Below are 17,720 nucleotides of genomic sequence, written 5' to 3'. Positions count from 1 at the left end.
GTTATATACAGCCTGTCTTGTCTGCCCTCCCTGAAGACTTAGATGCTTTTCTCCCTCTCCACTTTCTGTTCTGCCATGTATAGTCTTTTCCCCCTTTCCTCCTGTTATATCTAACACTGAGAGAAAGCTGAGTAGCCAGCAAGATGAAGAAGTTACATAGATGATGGAGAAAAAAAATGCTAGGAGATTTTTTAAAGAAGACTATTTACAAAATTGCCTAATTTTACTTTAAGAAAGCAAACTAATAGCACAAATACATTTAGTGCAGACTCTGCAGAGACATCCATAACTTTCTACCCGTGTCTTCAGGACATCCCTTCATTACGGCTGCTTTCCTGCCCAAGTTACCAGTTTATTAATCAGTTTCAAAGACCCATAGGAGCAACGTGCGTTCCCCTACTTGTCTGTTCCCCTCTATCACTTACAGCAGTTCTGCCATTTGCAGTAAGACATATTTAACATTCAGGATCAGTGTAATAAAACCAGTATATTTGCATTTACCTTCCACTGGATTCACCACGGAACAAAGTAAAATGAAAGAAATCAAAAGGACAGAAAAACAGTCCCATTTCCATAAGCCTCTGTTCATGGTCCGGGACTTCTCATCGGGACTTCTTTCTTTGGTCAGTACATCGCCATGGTGTTGAGAGCAGGTGGAACCTGTGGTATCGAAGACATTCGGCCTATTTTCAATGGGTTGAGATCTATGTTGGCTTTTGGGTTTGAGGAACGAGAGGACATTGCCTAAGAAAGGTTTATCTTCTGGGTGGTCATTTTTGGGGCTATTGTTCCTTTGTACCTTTTTATTGCCCCTTCTTCTTCCAGGGTTAGCCCCTAGACTGGTACCATTATTCCTTTTGGAGATATTTGTGGTCTTGTTGCAGCCAACATCTATGGAGGCATTTGCTTCAGTCTTACCGGCTCCAGTAACCCGGTTATTGGCTTGCTTGTCATCATTGGGTTTGCAATTTACGTTGTTGTTCTGTTTTGATGCAAAGGCCTTTTTGCGATGTTTTTTGGATTTTGGAACGTCAGCTGCCAGACGCAATGTACTACTGCCTTCTGGACTGGAGATGATGGGAATACAAGACTTGTTGAGCTCGTCTACTGGCCCAATGACTTCTTGCGTGGAAGAAGAAGACATGGACACAATGTCCTCTGGTTCTTTGGTGTCCACGTCACCTCCACCTTGCAGTTGGCGACATGTCGAGATGTTAGAAGCTTTTATATCTGTACTCTCGTCACTGGTAATGCTGGATACATTTTTATCGGTATGATTGTCTGCAGAAAGGCTTTTGGTAACTTCATGGCAAATATCATGAATAGACTCGTAACCAACGTCATCATTGTCCACCGATTCTAAGTTGGATCTTTGGCCTTCAGATACAAAGTTGATCATTTCATTGCCCACAGCAGAACTCTCCTCTGGCTTCGAGTCCATGGTGGAATTATCAGGACTAATTATCTTTGTGACATTGCTATCTTGAAGATGAAGATCGGTGGAAGAACTGTCACTGGGACTAAAGTCATCGAAGACTTTGCTTATTTTTTTTTGGGCATCAGCTTCTTTAATGCTTGTTTTACGGTATAAAAGCTCATTGATGTCCTCTCCATGGTCTGGAGATCTCTTGTCCGCAGAGTCTATGGTTTCATCTTCGCACATATTTCCTCCACCTTGCTTCTTGTTGGGTGCAGTGTTAGTGCAAAGTTCTGTATAAATGTAACCATCAGGTTTGAGGGTGGAGGCATTTCTATCACAGTCATCGGCTGTAGAAAAGATGTTGTTAACCTTGTGATGGGCGAGAATATCATCATTGGGCTTACAAGGCTCTTTGCCATTTTGTTCTGATTCAAAGACCTCAGTGGCGCCATCAACTCTTAGTGCAAGGTTGTCATCTACAGGCTGTGCCGTGGTACCATCCTCCGACTTGGAGGAATGGTCATCTGACCTAATGATATTTGAGACATTGCTTTCTTGCTGAATACTCATGGAAGAGTGGTCATTTGTACAAGTGGCATCAACGATTTTGCTTTTTTCACTATTATCCTCAAATATTTCAGATGAATTGCTCTGAGGACTAGTGTATAAGTCCATATTGTATTGTCTATTGTTCATAGAGGCCTTGTGATCCGGCTCATGATCTTGAGTATCACAGTCACCACATAATGTAACGTCCTCATTTGTCTCCTGTCTTGTGTGTATTGTAGGATTGCCAAACATCAAGGCACCTGTAGATCCAGAGTTATTCTCTTGGGAGCCTTCGGAATTAAGGTTTTGGGGGGTCTCCTCAATGCTCAGGGGTGTTTCATTATAAAAGCTGAGAATAGGAAGAAGAAAAAGAGGACATTGATTTTATTTTAGAACAAATTTACAAATTTCTATGCAAAAAAATACACATACAGCCATAATCATTGTGAAGACACAAAGTTCTCACATCCAGCCTATATTACTGAGAGAGACACAGACCTCACATCCAGCCTATATTACTGGGAGACACACAGACCTCACATCCAGCCTATATTACTGGGGGACACACAGCTCACATCCAGCCTATATTACTGGGAGAGACACACAGATCTCACATCCAGCCTATATTACTGGGAGAGACACACAGAGCTCACATCCAGCCTATATTACTAAGAGGACACACAGAGCTCACATCCAGCCTATATTACTGGGAGAGACACACAGACCTCACATCCAGCCTATATTACTGAAAGAGACACACAGCGCTCACATCCAACCTATATTACTAAGAGAACACACAGAGCTCACATCCAGCCTATATTACTAAGAGGACACACAGAGCTCACATCCAGCCTATATTACTAAGAGGTCACACAGAGCTCACATCCAGCCTATATTACTAAGAGGTCACACAGCGCTCACATCCAGCCTATATTACTAAGAGGACACACAGCGCTCACATCCAGCCTATATTACTAAGAGGACACACAGCGCTCACATCCAGCCTATATTACTAAGAGGACACACAGCGCTCACATCCAGCCTATATTACTAAGAGGACACACAGAGCTCACATCCAGCCTATATTACTAAGAGGACACACAGAGCTCACATCCAGCCTATATTACTAAGAGGTCACACAGAGCTCACATCCAGCCTATATTACTAAGAGGACACACAGAGCTCACATCCAGCCTATATTACTAAGAGGACACACAGAGCTCACATCCAGCCTATATTACTAAGAGGACACACAGAGCTCACATCCAGCCTATATTACTAAGAGGACACACAGAGCTCACATCCAGCCTATATTACTAAGAGGACACACAGCGCTCACATCCAGTCTATATTACTAAGAGGACACACAGCGCTCACATCCAGCCTATATTACTAAGAGGACACACAGAGCTCACATCCAGCCTATATTACTAAGAGGACACACAGCTCTCACATCCATCCTATATTACTAAGAGGACACACAGCGCTCACATCCAGCCTATATTACTAAGAGTAAAAATTATAAGAAAACTCCGGCACACTATAGAGTCCAAATGAGATTATGATTTATTTCCAAATGAATTTATGATTTATTTTCCAGCAAATTTCAGCAATGTATGCTATAACATAGGATTTCCAAATAAAAAGACGTTTCTGTACACTTAATTGGACATACACTTTCTTTCTCAATGTTTCGGCTTAGAGCAGCCTTTCTCAAGAGATTAAATGTCTTTCTGAAAATACATAAAGATAGCATAAATCATCAATGTAAGAAAAAAAATGAAAAAAGGAACTGGAGGACATTACATCATGTCCCCCATATATAGTATAGAAACCATATGTCATGAGACCCAAAAAAATTTGACGAAAGAGGCTCTTCCAAATAGACTGAAAATAATCCATCTATGAAGGGGACGGCGTATCCAGGAAAGCCACCTTATATGTGAAAGATGTATATCATGAGATAACAGAAGATCAGACCGAATACCATATTAGAGAAAGTTCTCACAGACCACCATATATATAGTAACACCCTAAAGTGTGTATAAATCAGCGCAAGAGATATACCACAACCACGTGTGTATGTGTAAGAGGAAACATACTTGCGAGTACAGGGAACCGGGCAAGGAAACCTACTGTACGAGGAAATAAGGAGGAAAATGTAATAAAGAAAAACAACAGGTGAGCGGTGTAAGATCTGAAGGCTGGAAGTGCATCTAGATAAATACCTGATTATGAAGTCACAGAAGAGCGTCGCATGAAGTGTGGGGGGCCAGGGAGCTGTGACCGCCGTCCAGGAAGCATGTGTGTGAGTGAGCCGGCGTGCGACCTGTATTTACCTTATCCGGTGCGAACACTTCCGGGTTGAAGTGTTAGTGAGAAGCCGAAGAGAACCAAAAGTGAAACGAAGTGAACCGGAGAAAGCCGAAGGAGTGCGCATGCGCAGTTTGGTCGCAGCCAGATAACTAAACGCCGCTCGGGTGCTGCAGAGAAAAAAAGAAGAAATAATTACAAATTAAGCGCTGAGTTTAAGTACTGATATTGGTGAAAAATACATATGTTTATATAATGTTAAATATCGAAGGTATCCATCTGCAACATAATGTTATATACAGAACAGCATTATAAATACCCAACAGAGGATATGCATGAAAAAGGGGGTGTTATATCTATTATATAGGGACGGAATCCAGATCAAAAGGTGAAATAAAAAAGACCTAACAGGAGACATGGGACTCTGCACATTATTAATACGAAACTTCATATTCCCTATTCAAACCAAACGGAAATAAAGTCTGTAGCGTGTAAATCCAAAAGGATTCACGCTCTTTTACCTTTTTAATTCTGTCACCCCCCCCTCCTGGCCAATGGTACATGATCAATTACTTGATATCTTAATTGCGCTACAGTATGATTATGCTGTGCGAAATGGGCCGGAATAGGCAAGAGGGTCCTCCCGCACCGGATGGTGGATTTGTGTTTCGAAATGCGGTCTCAGACATGTTGGGTTGTCTCCCCAACATATCCGAGACCGCAAGGACACTTAATTAAATAAACTACAAATGATGAGTTACAAGTGAAATGTCCTCTAATGGAAAACCGTCTACCAGAGCGAGGATGTGTGAAGGAATCGCCTTTCGTTATATTTGAGCATTGGTGACACCCTAAGCACGGAAAAGTGCCATTACGTGGTGGGGATATGACCCTCTGTATCGGTCCCTTGGTACTGGGCCCCACATCCGCCCTAATGAGGTGGTCTTTAATATTAGAGCAGCATTTACTGCATATGATAAGTTGGACATTAAATTCTTTCACTTGTGGATATGCATTTTTGAGGATATCCCAATGTTGGAGAACGCATTTGTTAATAAGAGCATTAAAGGGATGAAACGTGCTAACAAATGCTAGTCTGGGTACTGGTAATGACGAACCTGATCTTAACGTGTCCTTTTTGGGGAAGAGGACATGGTCGGGATAGCCTCTACTTCGAAACTTAGCATTCATTTCCAGGTGTCGTAGGTGACTGATTTCAGGATTAGACACAATCCTATTGACCCTATCATGTTGGGACTTAGGGAGAGCTCTTTTGATGTGATGGGGATGGCAGCTATCATATTTTAAAAGCCTATTTTTGTCTGTAGATTTTACAAACAGATCCGTCTCAATGTGTCTACTCCTATTGATGGTGACTTTGGTGTCCAAAAAATTCATAGTGGTAGAATCATATGCTAATGAAAAAGTAAGGCCTGGTAAACTCGAATTTAGATCCGTATGAAAACTCAGAAGTGTGTCCACGTCGCCGGTCCAAATAAAAAAAATGTCGTCTATGTATCGACGCCAATAGGCCACATAAGACCCAAAATTGGAGTGTGTATAGACAAAGGATGTCTCGAAATAATCCATAAAGATATTTGCATAGGGGGGTGCCATGTTAGACCCCATGGCCGTCCCCCTCTTTTGAATAAAGAATTGGTCTTCAAAAATGAAGTAGTTACGGGTTAGTACCATAGTCAGAGAATCTTTACAGAATTTTAACTGTTGTTCTGAAAAATCAGTGTGGCAAGATAAAAAAGACATAACGGATGCAATTCCATCAGAATGGCGAATACTCGTGTACAGACTATTGACATCCATAGTAACCAATAAACATTGGAGAGGCAATTTTTCTATGTTTTTAAGGGATGTCAAAAAGTCTGTAGTGTCTCTGAGATAGGATTTGATTTTCGGTACTAAAGGTGATAGAATTTTGTCGAGTGTAATGGCTAGAGGGGATAATAGAGATTCAGTAGAGGCAACGATCGGACGTCCTGGGGGCTTGGACGGATGTTTATGAATTTTGGGGAGGGTGTAAAAAACGGGAATAATCGGATGTTGTTTAATGAGAAACTCCCCCAATTTAGTATCAATGGTACCCTTAGTGGTATAATAAGCAACTAGGTCCTTAATCTCCTTACCTATCTCAAAAGTAGGATTATGACTTATGGGCTGATATGTGTCCAAGTCACTAAGTTGTGTCTTAATTTCATTCATATAATAATCCCGATCCAATACCACTATTGAACCCCCCTTATCCGCCGGCTTTACTATATGTGTTGTGAATTCTGTGGCTGAATTCACTCCTGTGGTCACAAGTGGTACTGCAGCTTCTGAGCTTCCTCCCTCAGGTGTTCTGGTGAGCTCGTTAGCTGTTTCGTTATTTAACTCCACCTGATTCTGTTTTCCTTGCTCCTTGTCAATGTTCGTGTTGGATCTGAGCTTCTGGATCTTTCCTGTGGCCTGCAGCTCTGCTTAGATAAGTGCATCTTTGCTTTTTGTTGCTATATTTTTCTGTCCAGCTTTTCTATTTGTTTTGCTGGTAGCTCTGAGACGCAAAGGGTGTACCACCGTGCCGTTAGTTCGGCAAGGTGGGTCTTTTTGCCCCCTTTGCGTGGCTTTTGCTTTAGGGTTTTTTGTAGACTGCAAAGTTCTCTTTGCTATCCTCGCTCTGTCTAGAATATCGGGCCCCACTTTGCTGAATCTATTTCATCCCTACGTTTTGTCTTTTCATCTTGCTAACAGTCATTATATGTGGGGGGCTGCCTTTTCCTTTGGGGTATTTCTCTGAGGCAAGCCAGGCTTGTTTTTCTATCTTCAGGCTAGTCAGTTTCTCAGGCTGTGCCGAGTTGCATAGGTATTGTCAGGCGCAATCCACAGCCACCTTTAGTTGTGTTTAGGATAGGTTCAGGTATTGCGGTCTACAGAGATTCCACGTCTCAGAGCTCGTTCTATTGTTTATGGGTATTGTCAGATCACTGTATGTGCTCTGATTGCTGGCACACTGTGTCACTGGATTGCCGTCATAACAGTACAAGGAGCCAAACTAATGATTCTCAATAGAGGGGAAAAAAGAAGTTCTGACATCATTTTTTTTTTTCTCAGCTCTGTGTTCAGTCTTTTTTTTTCCCCTAGACATTTGGGTGTTTCAGGACACAGGTGTGGACATGGATATTCAGGGTCTGTGCTCTTCAATGGATAATCTCGTTATAAATGTACAAAAGATTCAAGATACTATTGATCAGAAATCTATGCTAGAACCAAGAATACCTATTCCTGATTTGTTTTTTGGTGATAGAACTAAGTTTCTGAGCTTCAAAAATAATTGTAAGCTATTTCTGGCCTTGAAACCTCATTCTTCTGGTAATCCTATTCAACAGGTTTTGATTATTATTTCTTTTTTGCGCGGCGACTCTCAGGACTGGGCATTTTCTCTTGCGCCAGGGGACCCTGCATTGAGTAATGTCAATGCGTTTTTCCTGGCGCTCGGATTGCTTTACGATGAGCCTAATTCAGTGGATCAGGCTGAGAAAAATCTGCTGGCTTTGTGCCAGGGTCAGGATGATATAGAAGTATATTGTCAGAAATTTAGGAAATGGTCAGTACTCACTCAGTGGAATGAATCTGCGCTGGCAGCTTTGTTCAGAAAGGGTCTCTCTGAGGCTCTTAAGGATGTCATGGTGGGTTTTCCTATGCCTGCTGGTTTGAATGAGTCTATGTCTTTGGCCATTCAGATCGGTCGACGCTTGCGCGAGCGTAAATCTGTGCACCATTTGGCGGTATTGCCTGAGATTAAACCTGAGCCTATGCAGTGCGATAGGACTATGACCAGAGTTGAACGGCAAGAACACAGACGTCTGAATGGGCTGTGTTTCTACTGTGGTGATTCCACTCATGCTATTTCTGATTGTCCTAAGCGCACTAAGCGGTCCGCTAGGTCTGCCGTCATTGGTACTGTACAGTCAAAATTCCTTCTGTCCATTACCCTGATATGCTCTTTGTCATCGTATTCTGTCAAGGCGTTTGTGGATTCAGGCGCGGCCCTGAATCTGATGGATTTGGATTATGCTAAACGTTGTGGGTTTTTCTTGGAGCCCTTGCAGTGTCCTATTCCGTTGAGAGGAATTGATGCTACACCTTTGGCCAAGAATAAACCTCAGTACTGGGCCCAGCTGACCATGTGCATGGCTCCTGCACATCAGGAAGTTATTCGCTTTCTGGTGTTGCATAATCTGCATGATGTGGTCGTGTTGGGGTTGCCATGGCTGCAAACCCATAATCCGGTATTGGATTGGAACTCTATGTCGGTATCCAGCTGGGGTTGTCAGGGGGTACATGGTGATGTTCCATTTTTGTCAATTTCGTCATCCACTCCTTCTGAGGTCCCAGAGTTCTTGTCTGATTATCAGGATGTATTTGAAGAGCCCAAGTCCGATGCCCTACTTCCGCATAGGGATTGTGATTGTGCTATCAATTTGATTCCTGGTAGTAAATTCCCTAAAGGTCGATTATTTAATTTATCCGTGCCCGAGCACGCCGCTATGCGCAGTTATGTGAAGGAATCCCTGGAGAAGGGACATATTCGCCCATCGTCATCACCACTGGGAGCAGGGTTCTTTTTTGTAGCCAAGAAGGATGGTTCGTTGAGACCGTGTATTGATTACCGCCTTCTTAACCCTCCGTCACATACAATATTCGGACTAACGAGTTCACATACAATGTGCCTGTCAGGCGCCTGCTGGAAAAATACCTATAATATCTAATGTTTGCAATTTCAGTGCTCTAAAAGTGATCAGTGACCTTCATAGGGATGTAATAAAAGAGACTACACATAATCAGTTGCAAAAAAAACCATTTACTTAACATAAAACTAATAACTATGAAATACAAACTTTTCAAAACTCCCGCCAAATAGTCCCCAGTTCAACTCTCTCAAAAAAATGTACAAAGAAAATTTTTGAACACAAACTTAATTTTAAGGTACCTTAAGTACTATTAAAAACATATTCAATCAGAAGTAGATGCTGAGGTTTCCCCAGAAAAGTCACACTTGCAGAGCAAATAGCAAGAATTACACACCATTTTTGCATGTGTCAGGCAAATTGCTTTCTGACATTTGAGACATTCCTAATTTGAAAGCCTTCTGGTTCCGCTTTCCGTTTGGCAGGTGGTGCATCTCCTTCTTTTGTGAGGTGGTGCAGATGGTGACTTTTCACCATCATCTTCTGGGCGGAACCTTTTGAGCTGAACTTGAAGGCGAGAGGGAATACCGATTGTTTTCACGCTTCTCCTGCGTAGCTCTCCAAGTACTAGTTCATGGGCCAATTTTTTCAGATACAATCGTCTACAGAGTGGTTCAAGCTTGTTTTCAAGATAAATTACTTGTGAATTTATACCACCCAAATTCAACATAGCAAAAAATATGACCATTGGCCAGCGTTTGATGTTTCTGCTGATGCTGAAAGTGGAGCACATCTGATCTGCTGTATCCACACCCCCTTTGGTGGCATTGTAAAATGTAATTATCTCCGGGTTTTTTCTGCCCCAGTCCCAGGATCGATGGCAGCATCATCATGAAGTGTTGATAGAAGAAGAACGATTTTTTTGGCATGTGGTACATAGGAAACTAAAGCCTTTCCATTATGGAATGCAAACATACTGCTGTACTGTTGTCTCTCTTTCACACTTACAAACTATGGCGGCAATTCCCTTTTGTTTTTTCTTACAGTTCCCACATATGACAGCTTCTGAATTTTCAGATAATCAATCAGATCACAACTTGTAAACCAATTGTCAGCTGTAATATTGCGACCCGATCCAAATAAGGGTTCAGCCAGTCTTTTTACAACATCAATTGGTTTGTTGCTCACACAGTAAGGACCTGTTGTAAGTGTAGGTCTTACTGGCATCAACAAGGGCATACATTTTTATTCCATATTTGTTTGGCTTTGATGGAATATATTGACGAAAGGCACATCTACCACGAAAACCAGGGAGCATTTCGTCAATAGTGAGATTCTCTCCAGGGTAATAACTTTGTTTACAGTTTACAACAAATCTTTGAAATATATCACGAATTGGAGCAAGTCGGTCATGTGTTTTGCGTTCGGTTCGGGTAGTTCTGTCGTCAAACCGAAGGCAACGAATTAGAATCTTGAATCTGTTTATGGACATAACAAGGCTAAATTTTTCAACTCCATCCCCATCTTTACCCCAAAGTTCCTCCAAACTTTGTCTATTTGCCCTATAAGCTCCTGCAAGGTACAGTAATCCAAAAAAAGCACGCAGTTCTATTTCATCTGTGGGCTTGATGGTTCTGTTGCAGATGTACTTGTCCTTTATAATGTCTATATATTGGTTGGTATATGTGACAATAGAGTCCAGAATGTCATCTGTAAATATACATTCAACTGCAGTTTTTGCATTACGTGCAGTTCCTATTACTGCAGGAAGGTGAGTAATAATGTTTAAAGGTTCCCTACGTTTTTTTCTGGAATGGCTTCTTGTTCCATTTAGTATTTTTATCTTTTCCAATATAATATGATCCAACTTCTTCATCCTCACCACTGTTACCATCTTGCTCTGTTTCAGAATCCAGGACACATTCTTCCACCTCATCATGAGAATCAATCTCACTTTCCTCTCCTAAATCCTCATTCAGTGTGAGGTCTCTATCATCTAACAGCATGTTTGTTACTTCCTGAACATCAAGTTGTTTGGATAAATTGTACATTTTCCTCTCCATTTCAGCAGATAATCTGAAGCAAGAGAAGGAATATGTTAGGGAACTACTGTATATGCCTGAGCAACACACTTTCTTTTATAAAATCTCCCTTATTTCTATGAAATATCCTCACATTTTGTGCTATACATTCATAACACAAGCTAAATAAACTATTGTGATGAATAAAAACATAAAATACCAACCTTACTGAATGTGACGTATTCACATACAATGAGCCTGAGAGATCTGTGCAGCTATATCCTCTCCCCTGAAGCTCTGAAATCCAACTGTGATATCAGGTTTCACAGACCTTCAAGAGACAGGAGACTACCTGGAGGGAGGGGGTTTCCTCACAATCTGGTGAGGAAGGAGAAATGAAAGTAAAAGAGAAGCGCCTGTCAGATCAGTTGTATGTGACGGAGGGTTAATAAGATCACGGTTACATTTCAGTATCCCTTGCCATTGTTATCTGACTTGTTTGCTCGGATTAAGGGGGCTAGTTGGTTCACTAAGATAGATCTTCGTGGTGCGTATAATCTGGTGAGAATCAGGCAAGGAGATGAATGGAAAACTGCATTTAATACGCCCGAGGGTCATTTTGAGTATCTAGTGATGCCGTTCGGACTTGCCAATGCCCCATCTGTGTTTCAGTCTTTTATGCATGACATCTTCCGTGAGTATCTGGATAAATTCCTGATTGTTTACTTGGATGACATTTTGATCTTCTCAGATGATTGGGAGTCTCATGTGAAGCAGGTCAGAATGGTTTTTCAGGTCCTGCGTGCTAATTCTTTGTTTGTGAAGGGATCAAAGTGTCTCTTTGGTGTGCAGAAAGTTTCATTTTTGGGGTTCATCTTTTCCCCTTCTACTATCGAGATGGATCCGGTTAAGGTCCAAGCCATCCATGATTGGACTCAGCCGACATCTCTGAAAAGTCTGCAAAAGTTCCTGGGCTTTGCTAATTTTTATCGTCGCTTCATCTGTAATTTTTCTAGCATTGCCAAACCATTGACCGATTTGACCAAGAAGGGTGCTGATTTGGTTAATTGGTCTTCTGCTGCTGTGGAAGCTTTTCAGGAATTGAAGCGTCGTTTTTGTTCTGCCCCTGTGTTGTGTCAGCCAGATGTTTCTCTTCCGTTCCAGGTCGAGGTTGATGCTTCTGAGATTGGTGCAGGGGCGGTTTTGTCACAGAGAGGTTCTGGTTGCTCAGTGATGAGACCATGTGCTTTCTTTTCCAGGAAGTTTTCGCCCGCTGAGCGTAATTATGATGTGGGCAACCGAGAATTGCTGGCCATGAAGTGGGCATTCGAGGAGTGGCGTCATTGGCTTGAAGGAGCTAAGCATCGCGTGGTGGTATTGACTGACCATAAGAACTTGACTTATCTCGAGTCTGCCAAGCGCTTGAATCCTAGACAGGCCCGTTGGTCGTTATTTTTTGCCCGCTTCGACTTTGTGATTTCGTACCTTCCGGGCTCTAAAAATGTGAAGGCGGATGCTCTGTCTAGGAGTTTTGTGCCCGACTCCCCGGGGTTATCTGAGCCGGCGGGTATTCTCAAGGAAGGAGTCATTGTGTCTGCCATCTCCCCTGATTTGCGGAGGGTGCTGCAAAAATTTCAGGCGAATAAACCTGATCGTTGTCCAGCGGAGAAACTGTTCGTCCCTGATAGGTGGACTGATAAACTTATCTCTGAACTTCATTGTTCGGTGTTGGCTGGTCATCCTGGAAACTTTGGTACTAGAGAGTTAGTGGCTAGATCCTTCTGGTGGCCATCTCTGTCACGGGATGTACGTACTTTTGTGCAGTCCTGTGGGATTTGTGCTAGGGCTAAGCCCTGCTGTTCTCGTGCCAGTGGGTTGCTTTTGCCCTTGCCGGTCCCAAAGAGGCCTTGGACACATATTTCGATGGATTTCATTTCTGACCTTCCCATTTCTCAAAAGATGTCAGTCATTTGGGTGGTCTGTGATCGCTTTTCTAAAATGGTCCATCTGGTGCCCTTAGTTAAATTGCCTTCCTCCTCTGATTTGGTGCCTTTGTTCTTCCAGCATGTGGTTCGTTTGCATGGCATTCCTGAGAATATTGTTTCTGACAGAGGTTCCCAGTTTGTTTCAAGGTTTTGGCGAGCCTTTTGTGGTAGGATGGGCATTGACCTGTCTTTTTCCTCGGCTTTCCATTCTCAGACTAATGGCCAGACCGAACGAACCAATCAGACCTTGGAAACATATCTGAGATGTTTTGTTTCTGCTGACCAGGATGATTGGGTGTCCTTTTTACCGTTGGCTGAGTTCGCCCTTAATAATCGGGCCAGCTCGGCTACCTTGGTTTCTCCATTTTTCTGCAATTCTGGGTTCCATCCTCGTTTCTCTTCAGGACAGGTTGAGTCTTCGGACTGTCCTGGTGTGGATACTGTGGTGGACAGGTTGCAGCAGATTTGGACTCAGGTAGTGGACAATTTGACCTTGTCCCAGGAGAAGGCTCAACTTTTCGCTAATCGCAGACGCCGTGTGGGTCCCCGACTTCGTGTTGGAGATCTGGTTTGGTTATCTTCTCGTCATATTCCTATGAAGGTTTCCTCTCCTAAATTTAAACCTCGTTTTATTGGTCCGTATAGGATTTCTGAGGTTCTCAATCCTGTGTCTTTTCGTCTGACCCTCCCAGACTCCTTTTCCATACATAATGTATTCCATAGGTCGTTGTTGCGGAGATGCGTGGCACCTATGGTTCCATCTGTTGAGCCTCCTGCCCCGGTTTTGGTGGAGGGGGAATTGGAGTATATTGTGGAGAAAATTTTGGATTCTCGTGTTTCTAGACGGAAACTCCAGTATCTGGTTAAATGGAAGGGTTATGGTCAGGAAGATAATTCCTGGGTTTTTGCCTCTGATGTCCATGCTCCCGATCTTGTTCGTGCCTTTCATATGGCTCATCCTGGTCGGCCTGGGGGCTCTGGTGAGGGTTCGGTGACCCCTCCTCAAGGGGGGGTACTGTTGTGAATTCTGTGGCTGAATTCACTCCTGTGGTAACAAGTGGTACTGCAGCTTCTGAGCTTCCTCCCTCAGGTGTTCTGGTGAGCTCGTTAGCTGTTTCGTTATTTAACTCCACCTGATTCTGTTTTCCTTGCTCCTTGTCAATGTTCCAGTGTTGGATCTGAGCTTCTGGATCTTTCCTGTGGCCTGCAGCTCTGCTTAGATAAGTGCATCTTTGCTTTTTGTTGCTATATTTTCTGTCCAGCTTTTCCTTTTGTTTTGCTGGAAGCTCTGAGACGCAAAGGGTGTACCGCCGTGCCGTTAGTTCGGCACGGTGGGTCTTTTTGCCCCCTTTGCGTGGTTTTTTGCTTTAGGGTTTTTTGTAGACTGCAAAGTGCTCTTTGCTATCCTCGCTCTATCTAGTATATCGGGCCTCACTTTGCTGAATCTATTTCATCCCTACGTTTTGTCTTTTCATCTTACTCACAGTCATTATATGTGGGGGGCTGCCTTTTCCTTTGGGGTATTTCTCTGAGGCAAGCCAGGCTTGTTTTTCTATCTTCAGGCTAGTCAGATTCTCAGGCTGTGCCGAGTTGCATAGGTAGCGTCAGGCGCAATCCACAGCTGCCTTTAGTTGTGTTTAGGATAGGTTCAGGTATTGCGGTCTACAGAGATTCCACGTCTCAGAGCTCGTTCTATTGTTTATGGGTATTGTCAGATCACTGTATGTGCTCTGATCGCTGGTACACTGTGTCACTGGATTGCCGTCATAACAGATATGCTTATTTTCTCTAAGAGAGGACAAGGCCTTAGTTTCTTCTATAGTGAGATTGTGTTTAACATGATAGTCACCCTTCTCAATGGATTCCAAAGCTTTTTTATATCATTTTTTACAAACTCTATATATGTTTCGACTGGATGGTAGACATGTGGAGGTTGAAATGAACTACGTAACCGTAAATTAAGGGCATGTAAAGTAAATTCAGAACTACCATGATCAGGTAAAGTAGAAGGAACCGCCAATGTCTTAGAAAAATAGGCTTATTTTCAGTCTATTTGGAAGAGCCTCTTTTGTCAAACTTTTTCTGGGTCTCATGACATATGGTTTCTATACTATATATGGGGGACATGATGTAATGTCCTCCAGTTCCTTTTTTCATTTTTTTTCTTACATTGATGATTTATGCTATCCTTATGTATTTTCAGAAAGACATTTAATCTCTTGAGAAAGGCTGCTCTAAGCCGAAACGTTGAGAAAGAAAGTGTATGTCCAATTAAGTGTACAGAAACGTCTTTTTATTTGGAAATCCTATGTTATAGCATACATTGCTGAAATTTGCTGGAAAATAAATCATAAATTCATTTGGAAATAAATCATAATCTCATTTGGACTCTATAGTGTGCCGGAGTTTTCTTATAATTTTTACATACTAGTTTTCTCCTGAGCACCTCAAGTTACAGTGAGCACCTCATTTACCGTGATATATATATTACTAAGAGGACACACAGAGCACACATCCAGCCTATATTACTAAGAGGACACACAGAGCACACATCCAGCCTATATTACTAAGAGGACACACAGAGCACACATCCAGCCTATATTACTAAGAGGACACACAGAGCACACATCCAGCCTATATTACTAAGAGGACACACAGAGCACACATCCAGCCTATATTACTAAGAGGACACACAGAGCTCACATCCAGCCTGTATTACTAAGAGGTCACACAGCGATCACATCCAGTCTATATTACCAAGAGGACACACAGAGCTCACATCCAGCCTATATTACTAAGAGGTCACATAGAGCTCACATCCAGTCTATATTACTAAGAGGACACACAGAGCTCACATCCAGCCTATATTACCAAGAGGACACACAGAGCACACATCCAGCCTATATTACTAAGAGGACACACAGTGCTCACATCCAGCCTATATTACCAAGAGGACACACAGAGCTCACATCCAGCCTATATTACTAAGAGGACACACAGCGCTCACATCCAGCCTATATTACTAAGAGGACACACAGAGCTCACATCCAGCCTATATTACCAAGAGGACACACAGAGCACACATCCAGCCTATATTACTAAGAGGACACACAGAGCTCACATCCAGCCTATATTACTAAGAGGACACACAGCGCTCACATCCAACCTATATTACCAAGAGGACACACAGCGCTCACATCCAGCCTATATTACTAAGAGGACACACAGCGCTCACATCCAACCTATATTACCAAGAGGACACACAGCGCTCACATCCAGCCTATATTACTAAGAGGACACACAGAGCTCACATCCAGCCTATATTACTAAGAGGACACACAGCGCTCACATCCAGCCTATATTACTAAGAGGACACACAGTGCTCACATCCAGCCTATATTACCAAGAGGACACACAGTGCTCACATCCAGCCTATATTACCAAGAGGACACACAGTGCTCACATCCAGCCTATATTACCAAGAGGACACACAGCGCTCACATCCAGCCTATATTACCAAGAGGACACACAGCGCTCACATCCAGCCTATATTACCAAGAGGACACACAGCGCTCACATCCAGCCTATATTACTAAGAGGACACACAGTGCTCACATCCAGCCTATATTACCAAGAGGACACACAGCGCTCACATCCAGCCTATATTACTAAGAGGACACACAGCGCTCACATCCATCCTATATTACTAAGAGGACACACAGCGCTCACATCCAGCCTATATTACTAAGAGGAGACACAGCGCTCACATCCAGCCTATATTACTAAGAGGACACACAGCTCTCACATCCAGCCTATATTACTAAGAGGACACACAGCGCTCACATCCAGCCTATATTACTAAGAGGACACACAGAGCTCACATCCAGCCTATATTACTAAGAGGACACACAGAGCTCACATCCAGCCTATATTACTAAGAGGACACACAGAGCTCACATCCAGCCTATATTACTAAGAGGACACACAGCGCTCACATCCAGCCTATATTACCAAGAGGACACACAGCGCTCACATCCAGCCTATATTACCAAGAGGACACACAGAGCTCACATCCAGCCTATATTACTAAGAGGACACACAGCGCTCACATCCAGCCTATATTACCAAGAGGACACACAGCGCTCACATCCAGCCTATATTACTAAGAGGACACACAGAGCTCACATCCAGCCTATATTACCAAGAGGACACACAGCGCTCACATCCAGCCTATATTACTAAGAGGACACACAGAGCTCACATCCAGCCTACATTACTAAGAGGACACACAGTGCTCACATCCAGCCTACATTACCAAGAGGACACACAGCGCTCACATCCAGCCTATATTACTAAGAGGACACACAGAGCTCACATCCAGCCTGTATTACTAAGAGGACACACAGCGCTCACATCCAGCCTATATTACTAAGAGGACACACAGCGCTCACATCCAGCCTATATTACCAAGAGGACACACAGCGCTCACATCCAGATCTGTAAAAAAAATAATTAAAATAAAAAATAGTTATATACTCACCTTCCGTCGGCCCCCCGGATCCAGCACAGGCCTTTCCCGCTCCTCGCGACGCTCCGGTCCCAAGAGTGCATTGCGGTCTCGTGAGATGATGACGTAGCGGTCTCGCGAGACCGCTACGTCATCATCTCGTGAGACCGCAATGCATAGACCGAAGCGTCGCGAGGAGCGGGAAAGGCCTGGGCTGGATCCGGGGGCCGACGGAAGGTGAGT

The 17,720-nt window shown here is 43.1% G+C and overlaps 1 protein-coding gene across 1 annotated transcript in view; it reads right to left on the bottom strand.

The window, feature by feature from the left end:
- Positions 1–421: 421 nt before the first annotated feature.
- Positions 422–17,720, bottom strand: part of LOC138651606 (uncharacterized) — a 31,895-nt gene continuing 14,596 nt past the window's right edge. Inside the window, exon 4 of the mRNA XM_069741923.1 lies at positions 422–2,318. Coding sequence (XP_069598024.1) covers positions 422–2,318 — 1,897 coding nt within the window. The remainder of the gene's footprint in view (positions 2,319–17,720) is intronic.

This window comes from Ranitomeya imitator, chromosome 10, assembly GCF_032444005.1.
Source record: "Ranitomeya imitator isolate aRanImi1 chromosome 10, aRanImi1.pri, whole genome shotgun sequence".
NCBI classification, from domain to species: domain Eukaryota; kingdom Metazoa; phylum Chordata; class Amphibia; order Anura; family Dendrobatidae; genus Ranitomeya; species Ranitomeya imitator.
This window is presented reverse-complemented; position numbering and strand designations above follow the sequence as displayed.